The following is a 15,727-nucleotide window of genomic DNA, read 5'->3' as shown; positions in this document are numbered from 1 at the left end:
ATCTAGCTTTTAGAGACTCAGTGAGTGTTCAATCTCCACTGGTAACCAATCAGAGATAGCTGGCCCATGTCTATCACTAATTATAGGCAGCAACTGATGAGGCTGGCAAACAAGTGCTGCCATCTCTTGGTGCCTAACCTAACAGGATATGTTACTGTCTGAAAAATAATGTGGGTACTATGGTCGATTTACTTGAGTTTACGGGACTAAAAACCAGAGTTTCGGAAGGAAAAACCCACTTGCCATGCCAGAGATCGACCAACTCAGGAACCAGTCAAAGATAGTCTTAGAAAAAGTTTCTCCAGTCGGCAACTAGACTTGAACCTAGGTCTACCTTCGAGCAGCCAAGCGCAGATGACACAAGCACCACTTCCACTGAGCTACACAGGCCTTACATCATTATCAAATTCCTGCCATTTACCCTCAAGGGATGTACAAGATATGATAGTACTACATGAAAAATTTACATCATTACTTACTTCCTATGTACAATTTTTCTCCAAATCAGTTTGTTACTTGTCAAGACTCCAACATTATCAGATCTTATATTTCTATCTTCTAAGGCACTTTTTACCGTATCAATCCACCTGTATCTTGGTCTTCCTCTGGGTCTTTTTCCTGCCAACCTGGCAGAGAATGCTTGTTTTGCTAATCTTTCCTCACCCATTCTGTTTAAGTGATTATACCACCTGAGATTAGGTCTACTAACACATTCCTGGATGCTGACAATGTCAAGTTCTTTCCTAATATCCTCATTTTTAATATGATATTGCCATTGATACCATCTGTTTGTGCCACTAATATTTCTTAGGACTCTCATGTCTGCAGTCTCTAGTCTTTGGTCAAGTGTTTTACTTTTAACCCAGCTCTCAGATCCATAAGTTAAAACTGGTTTGAACACTGTCTTGTATGCAGCTAATTTAGTGTTCCGACTAATTTCTCTCTTATTCCATATGAATTTATTCAATTTACTTAATGCCATACCAGCTTTGTTGATTCTGTTGTCTATTTCCATATTTAATTTACCATCTTCACTAAAAATCGTGCCTAAGTAGCTGAAATGTTTTTCTTGTTTCACGGGTTCTCCATTCACAACGCAGTTGACATTCTCAGTGATTCTGATAATTTTCATGGTCTTTGTCTTGTTATTGCTGACCTTCATACCATATCTATTACAACAGTTACTCAGTTTAGTCAGGGAAGCTTGCAAACTTGTAGCAGATTTATTTAGAAGTATAAAATCGTCCACATAAAGCAAAGAGCTGACATTAACATCTCCAATTCTGATATCATGTTTAATACCACTTTCCTTCATAATGTGATCCATATAGATATTGAATAACAGAGGGGATAATGTACATCCTTGTCTCACACCAGATTTAACATCAAACCATCTTCCTGTACTTCCTTCAATTCTAGCTACTGACTTACAACTCAAATAAAGACTAAGTATTGCTTGATATAATGCCCCATTGACACCATATAACTGCAGCGTATTGAATAGCTTCTCTCTTGGCACCTTGTCATATGCCTTTTCCAAATCGACAAAACTTAAATACAGATCTTTGTTATATTCCCATGCTTTCTCGACTATTTCTCGCAAAGTGAAGATCTGATCCTGACAACCTCTATTTGGCCTGAATTCAGCTTGTTTTTCACCAAGCTTTTCTTCCACAATTCTTCTCAACCGTTTCTCAAGGATACTTGCATAAATCTTACCAGGAATACTCAGTAGGAAAATACCTCTGTAATTCTCACATTCAGTTTTATTTCCCTTTTTATATCTGGGTACTAAGAGTTCTCCAATCATCGGGAATTTGTCCCTCTGTCCAGGCCTTCTGAACTATGCAGTGCAGCCGCTGTAAGACTTTTATACCACCATGCTTCAGCAGTTCTGGTCGAATATCATCTGCTATTGCTGCTTTTCCACATTTCAAGCTTTTGATGGCGAATATCATCTATTCCTGCTATCTTTCCACATTTCATGACTTTGATGGCTTTTTCTACTTCAAGTATGGATATGTGTTCCTGACTGTATGCCCGTCGAGTGTTTTTTTACCATTGTGCTATCACTGCTTGTTTCATTTAGCAATTTTTCGAACTAATTACCCCATACTTCAAGGATATCTTTTTCTCCAGTGTTCATGTCACCTTTACCATCTCTAATTCTTTTTACAACATTCTTTCCTCCATTTCTGAGCTTCTTCAACAACCTCCAGAATATCTTGGCACCTTCTTGATATTTATTTTCTATGTTCTTACCAAAGTTTTCCCATGACTTTTGTTTAGCTAATTTTACACAGTGTTTAGCTTTCTTACATTTTTCTCTGTATTGTCTAACAGCACAAGCTGACTTATTTGCCAGGAACTTTTGATAAGCTTTCTTCTTTTCCTGCACTGCCTCTTTACTTCCTGTGTTCACCATGGAGTTCTGATTTTTCTATCCTTGCAGACAACCTTACCACATGCCTCTCTGGCTGAATCAATCAGGGTTTTCTTAAAGGCTTGCCACTGAATCTCCAAGGTTTGGTTCCTGTTCTCAAACGCTTTCATTTTTTTTCAATAATCTTTGTGTATTTTAGTCTACAGTTCACATCTGAGAGCTGCTCAACTTTTATTCGCTTTAAAACTTTCTTACATGTTCTTCTTTTCAATATGAAATTCAATTTTATCCTGCTCAAGACTAAATAGTGATCACTTCCAATTTCAAATCCTCTGTACACCCCGTGTCCTGCACCAGGAGAAAACATCGCTGTCGACAGTAACATAGTCAATGAGACTTTTCTTATTCCTTGTTTCTTCTCTCCATGTGAATTTGTGCACATTTTTATGTTGGAACATGGTGTTAGTAATAATTGTTCCATGTTCTGAGCAGAAATCACACAGGTATTTGCCATTATTATTAACTTTGCTCTTTTCTCCAAATTTTCCCAAAATATTTTTGTATGTCTGACAATCATTTCCTACTCCGCTATTTAGATCTCAAACAAGGACCAACTTTTCCTTTTTCATTGTGTCAGTTGCTTTCTCTAAAGTCTCAAAAAAATTCCTTCACTTCTACCGTAGTAGAACCTTCTGTGGGACCATAGGCACAAATAAATCTCATTGTCCAGTTCCCCATTCTGATATTTGCCAACATCACTATTTGAGATTGCTTGCCATTCAAGAAGATTACCCTGTTTAGTGTTGAGTACTATGGCAACTCCTTCTTTTCCTTGATTGTCATTGCCTGAATATAACAATTTATATTTATTGCTCAGAAAGATCTCACCAGTTTTTGTCTTTTGTGTTTCAATCACCCCTATTATGTCGATCTGGAACTTATCTAATTCCTCGGCTAGCTCCATTTCTTTGCCATTCAGGCTTCTTATGGTGATAGTACCGAACTTTAACTCTGGGGATGTTGAGTTGGGGTGTGTTTTAGGATTTGTTTCAGTAGCTAACTTTTCGCTGTTTGCCCTAGTTCCCTGGCGAAAACAATGGGCCTTGTTTAAGCAGGTGACCACCCAGCTGGCATGAAATTCTGTTATGTTGTACCATCATTTTGTATTTTGGGTTAAGCTAATAAGAATACAATTTGGTCGGCTAAATCCCAAACTGCCAGCCCATCCTCGTTCTTTCAGTATCCAGGTAGATACCCAACAGGGTGCACCACGAGAAGGTAAAGATTGGACATTAGGTCAGAAGCCCTGCTTCTGACCTAATGTCCAATCTTCTCCATGGTAAACTTAATACGAGGATGTAAGCAATTGATTTTGGCTAAAAAGGAAGGTAAGGAATGTCTGTTGTGAGGCCACACTGAAAAGATGTCATCATTGAACTCATGGTTTAATGATGACATCTTTTTTTTTTTTTTTTTTTACCATGGAGATCGAAAAAGGCAAGTTATCCTTTTTAGACAATCTCTTCATCCGCTCACCTTCAGGTATATTGACAACAACAGTTTACAGAAAACCCACTTTTACTTGATGTTACATTCTCAAACAATCTGCCTATCATCCTTATAAAAAAAACAGGAATCATAAAATGTTTAATTCGATGAACTAGAACTAATTGCTCAACTCCTCATGAATTTCATAAAGAACTTTCAACTATCAAACATCACGTGAAATTAAATGGCTTCTCCAAAAAAACTACACAAAATCTGTTTGATTCCTACAATCCAATCCAGAACAACAAAGAATCAATACGTTGAGTTCCAATTCCACATATTTCTGGGATTTCAGAATCAATTTCAAGAATTCTGAAGAAATATGATTTAACAGCCTTTTATATTCCTATTAACAAAATATCCACCTATTTCCCCTCTTTTTCTAAAGATAAATGCTCAACTATGTCTCTGCCTGGTGTATATCAAGTTCCTTGTAACTGCAATCTGTTGTACTTTGGACAAACCGGATGCTCTATAGAAAAAAGAATACAAGAACATCAATCATGCATTCTTCACAACAAATCCGATAAGTCTGGATTGGTGCAACACAGGATAGAGACAAGCCACAACATTCTCTGGTCCATGACTCGCCTTCTACATAGATGTCACTATAAATTCGAACGCCTATTCAAAGAGAGTGCTGAGGCCTTACTTCAATGCCCTAATTTGAATCGAAATGACTGTATATCCTTGTCAAACATATGGGAAAGTTTAATCCGGATAACACACTAAAATTTATTTTTTAATTGAGACCTTTAATTCTTACATTAGTCTAATGTTATCTTTAATCGAATTTATAAATTAAGATTGTTATATGAAACTGTGATTTAATACCTGTAATTTATTCATCACTCTGATGAAATTTACCTCTCTTTATTGCTTAGCAATGTAACATCACGTGGTTCATTCTACTTTTGAACGATCAATTGTTTGTATTCCACCTTGTAAAAACTGTTCCTATCAAGCCACTGAGGATAGGCTGTTAGTTTCAGACTGAAATATTTGGCAAAAATTAAAATATTGTTGTGTTAACTTGTTTATAATTCTTAATTTAATGTCACAAGTGTCTTTCAAGAATAGAACTTAGCTATAACCTATTTGATTGTCACTCACTCTTCAGCTATCCAACTTTGGTGTATATGAGATAATGGCTTCAAATGTTTATTACTGACCTGGTTGGCTGAGTGGTTAGCATATCTGCATTCCAGCCAAAAGGCTGTGAGTTTAAATCCTGCCGTGGGCATGGATGTTTGTGATTTGTTTGAAAATACTAGTCGTGGTGGTTGCCAGTAGATGGCATTGGTTTAGGGGCGGTTCATTGTAGTTGGTGGAGATGGAGAACTGTAGAGTAGAATCATTCCCTCGATGAGTCCTTGGACTTCCTGGAGGCGACACATAATAATATCTAAAACTGTCATGTGTCGGTTGGCACGTTGAATGCAGAGTTCTGAGGCTCATAACACAGGTTACCATGGAGGGCCACAATATGCAAGCCCCACATTAACCGACCCAACATGTAGCATCATTTTCAGTGAAGCAAAGAGCATGTACAGTGGAACATGGAAGCTTGGAAATCTGTGTTATGGAGCGAAGAATTATGCTAAATCCTCTACCGAGTAGATAGATGGGTGTGGTGGATGCCCTGTGAATGTCTTATCAGAGTGTGTAACCTCAGCTATGAAATTTGGAGGGGCGGTGGAATGGTATGGCCCTGTTTTTTTGTATGGTTTGGCCTTGGACCTCTGTGGTGCAATGAGCATTGAACTCCAAAAGATATCTGAACATTCTTGGCAATGCAATACTTCCTACTTTGTGATGTTTTTATGGAACTGTCCATTGTCTCTTTCAGCAACAGAGCCCTGATCTCAACCCTATTGGACATCTGTTGGATGAACTGGAGCTTTGGGTGCAGTTAAGGTGTGTCTTCCCCACAACAGTCCAGGATCTCATTACAAAAAATCTAGTCCTAACATCTTTGCTAACTAAACTTATACAATTTCCACATGTGATCCCTTGTTCTCTTTCATCCTGCCATGAACTGCAAAAAGCCTACATTTAGATCAGTCCTATAAAACCTCTTTAATAACTGATATATTTAGATCACATATCTTTTTTTTTTTGCCAACAAGCTAATTTGAAGCACAAAGATCTTTAGTCTACTCTCACAGGGACCATTCTGTAGACTTGCCATAATCTTTGTTATTTGTTTCTAGATCCTCTCCACCACCTGTTCATCCTCGCAGAATCCAGGTGACAAGATCCATATGCAGTAGTCCAGATGTGAGCTTATTAAACCCTTATAAAGGGGAACAATAACCTTCCTATTCCTGACATAATCTGATGTTCTGTTTTGAATGCTTTTGCAATATGCCCTCTAAACTTTATTTCTTGTCCACAATCACCTGCAAGTCCTTGGCCTCATCAGTTTCCTATTGTTTATTTCCATCAATGTAGTACAGTTTGTGATCTCTTCTTCCCAAAGCACACTACCTTACATTTAGTCATATTAAACTGATAGCATTTACTTTTGCCCATACTGTCAGTCTGTTTAAGTCTGTCTTGCAGGATCTATATATATACATCACCTTCATTTACTATCACTCTTCCTAATATCATTCACAAACAAGTGAATACTTCCTTATCATTCGTTATATCATTGATACACAAAATAAACAACAGGACAAAGTTTTGAGCCCTGCCTTCTTCTGGACGCAACTTCTCTATAAAACCACTCTGATACCTGTCCATCAGCTATCCTTGAGTCCAAATCACCAGATTTATATCCAATTCACACTTGTTTCCACATAGAACTCCAGAGTTCTGTGTGGAATCCTGTCTAAATGCTTGCAAAGTTCAGCTGTACCACTGAGTAGATATTTCCTTTATCCAACTCCATTGTCATTTTATTATAAAGAGTAAACAAATTACTAAGGCAAGACCTACCTTTAACAAAACATGTTGCTCCTTATAAAGTACTATATTCCTATCCACCCAGTCCTTAATTCTGTCTTATCAATTTCTTTAATACCTTAACCATCACTTCTGAGATGCTGATTGGCCTATAATTTGCTGCTTCTGTTCTTGGAGCCTCTTTTTTGCAGTAGGACTATTTTCCCCACCATTGTCACTGTTTTTCACTTTCTCATTACTGAAGCTTAAATTAAACAGCTTGTTCAGAGCAGCTGATAATTCCTTTGCACATTCTCATAATACACAGACCAATATACTATCTAATCCCATGGGCATCTTTGCATTAAGATTCTAAATATCCAACGTACCAATTCTTCAAACTCTATTCTCCCATCAGTCAATGGCACATCTGGCATTGAAATATCACCACCGAGATGGTACAGCTTGTAAAATGATCACTTGGTAATTAAACAATTTGGTTTACATCTGTAACCTCCATACCATCAGCACTTTTTAAAATAATCCTTCAGTAGTAACTCCTTCTTTTACTTGCTACATAGGAAAGAACTGTTTAGAATTTCTTTTGGCCTTATCAGCCAGCTTTCTCTTGTAATTAGCTTTGGCCTTCCTTATAATTTATTTGTTGTATTTTTTTTTCTGCAGTCAATTCTTTTTTGTAGTATATGACTAATCATGGTATTTATTGTTCAATATTTACAGGTGCGATCTTACTAAAGAAGAGGATATTACTGCAACTTTCAGGCAAATTCGAGAGTGTTTTAGAAGGATTGATGTTTGCATCAATAATGCAGGTTTAGCTGAAATGGCACCTCTTCTAACTGGAAGCACAGAATCTTGGAGGAAAATGCTAGATGTTAGTATTTTTAATTATCATATATATTGTAATAACTGTGGGTGTAATATTTGTGTCGAATATAATTTCATATTCTTTTTTGGTTCACCTGTAAGAGAAAAGGATGTAGTGATGAATTTAAATGGTTACCAAGTTAATTAGTCTGTTAGTCTCTGCAAAGGTTTGAAAGCATCCATCATTGATATGTATTTAGAGTATATTCAATTGTATTCTCATTATTTCCTTGGTATTAATCCAAAAACGTACTGTTAGGTGAAAGCATTATTGAAATCATGAATTTTACATAGTTTCCTGAATAATACCAAGGAAATAATGAGAATACAATTGAATATACTCTGAATACATATCAATGATGGATGCTTTCAAACCTTTGCAGAGACTAACAGACTAATTAACTAATTGATAATTAAGGTTCCTTGCATTTAAATATTCATAAATGAATATAATGTATAACAAAATTAGGCATTAAAATGTCTAATAGTAATAAAATGTCTCTTTGCTGATTACTTCAAGCTGAATTGAATTGTGAAAATTACCTCACTTCTTCACAGGATGATCCTAAAAGATTGGAAGAAGAACAAAAGAAGTCTGGTTTAAAATTTAATGTAGATAAATCTAAGTACATTTGACTTTCATTATAGAAAACTAATAAGGACTTGCATATTCCTTAACCTTTTTTAAATGTCTATTCGATTTATTTCAGGTTTTGGTATTTTTGTTGTTAGGGAATTACAGTAAAGGAACTAATAAAACTCAGAAGATTTTAGATAACGCTTTCTTCCAAAAGCCATGGGACAGTCCTATGGTCGCAGGAAAATGGATGCCATTAAGCAGAATTCAGTTATTTCATTTTTGTGTGTTGAATGATGATTTCCTGGGGAAAATGTCTATACATACTATTACACATACAGGTAACCATTGTATAACGTGGTTTAAAAACTGTAGTAACCCTTGTTCAATGCAGAAGTTAACACAATTTCGTTATAATACAGTCTGCAAACTGTAGTAACCCTTTATCTTTTTATATATTTTTCACAGCGTGACTAAAAATCAAATTTTATCTTCGTTAAATTTGTGTCTTCCTTTATCGTGCGTATAGTTATAAGTAGCGAATTTATATTAGGGGAAATACCCTTTAGCATGCATGTACTTCAATTGTTTACCGTATAAAGTGTTTATTGTTGAAAATTATCTTTAAAATCATGTATGTTAAATATAGAAATAGACAACAGAATCAGCAAAGCTGGTATGGTAGGAAGTCAATTGAATAAATTCATATGGAATAAGAGAGAAATTAGTTGCAACACTAAATTAGCTGTATACAAGACAGTGTTCAAACCAGTTTTAACTTATGGATCTGAGAGCTGGGTTAGAAGTAAAACACTTGACCAAAGACTAGAGACCGCAGATATGAGAGTCCTGAGAAAGATTAGAGGCGTGAACAGATGGCATCAATGGCAATATATTAAAACTGAGGATATTAGGAAAGAACTTGACATTGTCAGCATCCAGGAATGCGTTAGCAGAGCTAATCTCAGGTGGTATGGTCACTTAAATAGAATGGGAGAGGAAAGATTAGCAAAACAAGTGTTCTCTGCCAGGTTGGCAGGAAAACGACCCAGAGGAAGACCAAGATATAGGTGGATTGATACGGTACAAAGTGCCTTAGACGATAGAAATATAAGATCTGATAATGTTTGAGTCTTCACAAGTAACAGACTGATTTGGAGGAAAATTGTAGATAGGAAGTTAGTAATGATGTAATGATGTAATTTTTTCATGTAGTACTGTCATATCCTGTACACCCCTTGAGGGTACATGGCAGGAATTTGATGATGATGATGTTAATCTCAAGCCGAGCACTTTATTTTTTGATGAGTTACATACAATATGTAATGCTTTTTTTATGTAAAAAATTTATTTTTATAGTAATGGCCATTTAGAGGGCATTCGTGATGGTCGAAAACGAAATTAGTGAATTTAATTGATGGGGAAATAGATTTAAATGAGGAGGAACTGGTACAATTAATAGATGACGTCAAACCCAATGGCGGGGAAAATTCTGCCAAAGATTCTGATTGTGATGAATCTGTTAAAGAATTCAGCTTAAAGAAATTAGCAGAAGGATTGGACTTGGCAAGAAAGTTAGGAAGTTATTTTACGGATAATAATCCCTCAATGGAGCGCTCCTGAAAATTAACGAGACAATTGGATATTTGTTTAGCTCCGTATTATGAACATAATAAATATTTTCAGCATAGTAGTAAGCAAGGTCTTATTATTGACTTTTTGACAACTAAACCAGCCAAAGCATGCAATGAGAATTATACAAATGATGTTCAAGAGATTTTAAATGATGACGATATCTGGCCACTCGTAAATAAAGAACATCTACATTCTTTTAGTTTTGAAGACAGTGATGCATAGCATAGCATTACATCTCTTAAATTTTTCTCTGTACTCTGTAGGAGCATTTGCTAACTTACTGGTTAGGAACTTTTGATATGCTTTTTTCATTTCCAGGACTGCCTCTTTAACTTCTTATATCTATATCATACTTTATTTTATTTTGCCTAAAACATTTACGCATTATGTGCAATGGAGTTTATGTACAATTCATAATTTTTATAAGTTTATACTATATATTTGTTTCATAGTTTATGTTTTCTTAACTTACATGAATTACCTGAAATAAATAAAAATATATTTTTGTTGGATATGTCATTATTTATATAATTTTTAAAAAAAATTATATCAGAACATAACCCTACTTTTTCTATGTGATCTGAGTCTCGCATAATGCGATTTATGCAATGCAGCATTTCTATAGAACCTAACCTCCCCGTTATATGAGGGTTACCTGTATTACACAGAAGTAAATATTTCTGAGTCTACTGTTAGAACATGTTCAAGAAATGGAAAGCAAGAGGTGTTGCTGAAGCTTAAGGTATGATCAGGTAGGCTTAAAATACTAAGAGGGTTTAATGTCCTTTCAGAAAGCTGATTGCCTCATATTATTGTCAGACATTAGAGAATCTAGGTTTGGAGGTGCAAGCAACCATAAGAAATCCCATGTGTTTTCATAACATATAGGTTGCCATACATTTTTAGGGAAGAGGTGAGGCTCATAAATAACAACAGTGAATACACAAACACTTTTATCAACAAAGATGTTTTATTAACGCTAATATTTCGCTGATTTTCAACTCAGCATCATCAGAGCACAACACACATGTAAACGCGACAGTGAGTGAGTGAAACAATATAATTGCAAAAGACAAAAGATCTAAAGTCCTGTTTTTGGCACCCTCTAACGAAAAAAAAAAAAAAAAAAGCAGTTATCCAGGAGTTTTTCTGAGGATAACTGTCTCCCAAATTTTTGGCAAATTAATGCAACCATATTTGTTAAGGTGGGAGAATTCTTCAAAGCCATTGCTGACTCAAAAAATAATCTTTCAGATCTATAACGACTCCTAAATAGCAAATTCGTTTTCCTCCATCTAATCCTGTGTGAAGGAGTGTCCAAAGCGTGGTCTGCCAGTCCCGACTTGCCATAGCAATAGTAGCGAATGTATCTTTCATGTTCTTCCAGGCGGATGTTCACTGATGTTCCTGTTTGCCCATAATAGGCCAAGTCACAGTCACATGGAACTTCATACACTCCTGGGTGTGCTAAAGGGTGAAGTTTATCCTTTGGCGAGCGGATCAGAGTTGCCAGCTTGACATGATGTTTGAAGGTGGTGCGAAGGCCATGTTTCAACAATACTTTGGCTATCTTTTCCGATGTACCTCTGATATAGGGAATAGAAATGGTCATGTTGTATTCTTGTGAATTAGGGGAGGGCAGAGTAATGAGCCTATGTAGTATTTTATCTATTTTGTAGGGATTGTAGCCGTTGGCTAAGAATGTATGGCGCAGGTACTGGAGTTCAGTGGTCAGAACTGTATCGTTAGAACAAATGGCTCTGGCTCTGTGTGTAAGTGTTTTTAAAATGCCATACTGTTGGACTGGATGATGATGTGATTGTTTATGTAGGTATCTTCCTGTGTGTGTAGGCTTTCTGTAAATAGAAAAAGATAGTGATCCATCTGAAAGGCGGGTGACTAATGTGTCAAGAAATGGTAAACAGTTATTTGATTCTTTTTCTACTGTGAAGTGAATTTTGGGGTGTTGGCTGTTTAGGTAGGTGACAAAAGCATCCAAAGTGTCTTGTCCATGGGGCCAGATGGCAAACACATCATCTACATAGCGCAACCACACTTGTTGCTTGTATGTAGCTGTGGTAAGTACTTTGTTTTCAAAGTGTTCCATGTAAAAATTTGCTAACGGGGGAGAGAGGGGGGAACCCATAGCAGTACCATTAATCTGTTTATGGACTGTCCTACAGCAGATCTCCGAAGTTGCAGCAAAAAAAGAATTCACAAAAGTTAAAAGTAAGCACCTAAAGAAATTTGAACTACTACAACAGCGCCAACATACGAAGTCCCGACCGCAACTTCGACGAGACCACTTGGTCGTAAACCTATCGTCAGAAACACTCACTGAAGAAGCCAAGAACGCTCTCGGTTTAGGACATAACTTTGCCGTCGTGCCCAAACAAATTCCTAAACTCGAAATGACGATGAAAGTAGAACGGGGTATCCACGATCTTCTGCCAGCAATGGCCAATAACGTGCGACTAGACATAGCAAGTATTATAAACAAGGCTAAGCCTCCAAAAAGCAATATGACACGTAAGCAAATAACTGCCCTAAAAAGTTATATAATAATAAAAATATTATTATTACAAAAGCCGATAAAGGAAATGCAACAGTTATCATGAATAAAGAAGAGTATAACAGAAAAATGCAAGATCTCATATGTGACAGTTCCACGTATCAAATTATACATCGAGACCCTACGATGTCGCAAAAGAAAAAAGTCCGAAAATTACTGAAAAAAGTGACATCATGGCCGAAAGAAATCATCAGGAAAATAAAACCAATTCATGTTAAAACACCCCGTATTTATGGATTACCAAAAATCCACAAAACTAATATTCCCCTACGCCCCATAGTTGATAGCATAGATAGTATCACATATAAACTGGCCCGGCATTTAGCTAAGTCGCTTGCCCCTTTTACTGGCAACTCCTCTACTTTTGTAAAAAATTCAATCCATTTCAAAACACTAGTTAAAAATCTAATCCTAAAAAAATTCAGACATAATGGTTAGTTTCGATGTCACCTCCCTATTTACCAATGTACCACTTATAGACACGCTTGATTTAATCAAGTCTAAATTTCCCCCAGATATTTTTGAATTATTTCAATTTACTATGAATGCAGGTTACTTTACGTGGGGGGGGGGGGAATTCTACAAACAGATTAATGGTACTGCTATGGGTTTCCCCTCTCTCCCCCGTTAGCAAATTTTTACATGGAACACTTTGAAAACAAAGTACTTACCACAGCTACATACAAGCCACAAGTGTGGTTGCGCTATGTAGATGATGTGTTTGCCATCTGGCCCCATGGACAAGACACTTTGGATGCTTTTGTCACCTACCTAAACAGCCAACACCCCAAAATTCACTTCACAGTAGAAAAAGAATCAAATAACTGTTTACCATTTCTTACACATTAGTCACCCGCCTTTCAGATGGATCACTATCTTTTTCTATTTACAGAAAGCCTACACACACAGGAAGATACCTACATAAACAATCACATCATCATCCAGTCCAACAGCACGGCATTTTAAAAACACTTACACACAGAGCCAGAGCCATTTGTTCTAACGATACAGCTCTGACCACTGAACTCCAGTACCTGCGCCATACGTTCTTAGCCAACGGCTACAATCCCTACAAAATAGATAAAATACTACATAGGCTCATTACTCTGCCCTCCCCTAATACACAAGAATACAACATGACCATTTCTATTCCCTATATCAGAGGTACATCGGAAAAGATAGCCAAAGTATTGTTGAAACATGGCCTTCGCACCACCTTCAAACATCATGTCAAGCTGGCAACTCTGATCCGCTCGCCAAAGGATAAACTTCACCCTTTAGCACACCCAGGAGTGTATGAAGTTCCATGTGACTGTGACTTGGCCTATTATGGGCAAACAGGAAGATCAGTGAACATCTGCCTGGAAGAACATGAAAGATACATTCGCTACTATTGCTATGGCAAGTCGGGACTGGCAGACCATGCTTTGGACACTCCTTCACACAGGATTAGATGGAGGAAAACGAATTTGCTATTTAGGAGTCGTTATAGATCTGAAAGATTATTTTTTGAGTCAGCAATGGCTTTGAAGAATTCTCCCAACCTTCACAAATATGGTTGCATTAATTTGCCAAAAATTTGGGAGACGGTTATCCTAAGAAAAACTCCTGGATAACTGCTTTTTTTTTTTTTTTTTTTTTCGTTAGAGGGCGCCAAAAATAGGACTTTAGATCTTTTGTCTTTTGCAATTATATTGTTTCACTCACTCACTGTCGCGTTTACATGTGTGTTGTGCTCTGATGATGCTGAGTTGAAAATCAGCGAAATATTAGCGTTAATAAAACATCTTTGTTGATAAAAGTGTTTGTGGTGTTGTTAATACCATGAAAAATAAGTCATGAATAACCATCAATGCCTAAGCTTATCTGTTAAATTATATTCTCAGTTTCATCCTTTATCCAAGCATAAACGAACAAAGTTTGCACATGAAGTCACTTCACGACTGGGTTACTTATATAGAAGCTAATGACTTCACATCAGTTGCCTCAGTATCCCATAATGAACTGCACATTCTTATGGACATGTATAATGCTATGCATTATGGAAAGAGCCACTACCCAGAAATGATACCAAGGTTGAAGTAATTCAGACGTCATAATTCTATATACAAATAACCAAAAGGTATCACACCTTATTACTAAATTACTCTGAATTAGAGATAAACGTTGAAAGTTTTTTCACTTGGTGATACTTGGAAGTCACTTCATGACTGGTAATGCATTACCATATAGTGTGCTATATGTACACACACTATATGTGTGTTGCATATCCTTACGGATATGCAACACACATATCCGTAAGGATATGTGTGTTGCATTATTTATTGTTATTATTATTCAGGCCTCCATGGAGTAAAAGACTCATCGCCGGAGGTCCTTCCTAAGAAACACAGTCTATCATACCACTCCTTAAACTCATTGACCATTCTCACTCTCACCACTCTATCAGGCAATGCATTCCATGATTCAACCACCTCTGTGCAAAGAAACCACTCCTCGCCCTCTTGTTCACAGTTTCCTTTTGTAACTTCCAGGGATGGCCCCTTGTCATCACTCCTTCCCGCTGTTCAACCAAGAGAAAGAACTCCCTAGTGTCAACCCTGTAACCACCTTTCAACAGTTTAACAGTCTCAATCATATCAACCCTCCTCCTGTCCACCAAACTCTGCAGTCCACATTCCCTCAGCCGATCCTCATAACTAACATTGTACAGTCCTGAAACCATCTTTGTTATCTGCATTTGTACAGATAATTTATCCCCCTTCAAATCCTGGGGACAAAATCTGAGAACAATAGTCTAAGTGTAGTGTGATCAGAGTCTTATACAACAGAATGATAACTGTTTTATCTCTGCAGGTCAGCATCCTTCTCATTATTGCAGCAATCCTTTGTGTTACCTTCATCTTCTTTGCAATATGTCCCTTGAATTTCAGGTTTCTATCAATCATCAACCCCAGATCTCTTGTTTCCCCTACTTCCTCCAGTATATCTCCTCCAATAGAGTATGCAGCGTCCCATCGATGTGTCCCAAACCACAAGATCTTATATTTTGCTGCATTAAACCGAGATCCCCCATTCATTTGCTCATCTGTCTAGCTTATTCAAATCCTCTTGCAGGGCTACCACATCTGCACTATTATTATTAACCCTTCCCAGCTTTACATCATCTGCAAACAACTGAATATCCCCCTGCAATCCACTGATAATGTCATTGATATAAAGGTTAAACAATATA

At 36.8% G+C, this 15,727-nt stretch overlaps 1 protein-coding gene across 2 annotated transcripts in view; it reads left to right on the top strand.

Annotated features, from left to right (window-relative positions):
- Positions 1–15,727, top strand: part of LOC150103683 (dehydrogenase/reductase SDR family member 11-like) — a 99,286-nt gene that overhangs the window by 25,596 nt on the left and 57,963 nt on the right. For both annotated transcript variants that reach the window (XM_090396492.1, XM_090396493.1), the window contains exon 3: positions 7,562–7,715. In XM_090396492.1, the coding sequence (XP_090252618.1) occupies positions 7,562–7,715 (154 nt within the window). The remainder of the gene's footprint in view (positions 1–7,561; positions 7,716–15,727) is intronic.

Source organism: Typopeltis vanoorti, chromosome 8 (assembly GCF_054136105.1).
Source record: "Typopeltis vanoorti isolate ZY-2024b chromosome 8, IOZ_Tvanoo_1.0, whole genome shotgun sequence".
Classification (NCBI taxonomy): domain Eukaryota; kingdom Metazoa; phylum Arthropoda; class Arachnida; order Uropygi; family Thelyphonidae; genus Typopeltis; species Typopeltis vanoorti.
This window is presented reverse-complemented; position numbering and strand designations above follow the sequence as displayed.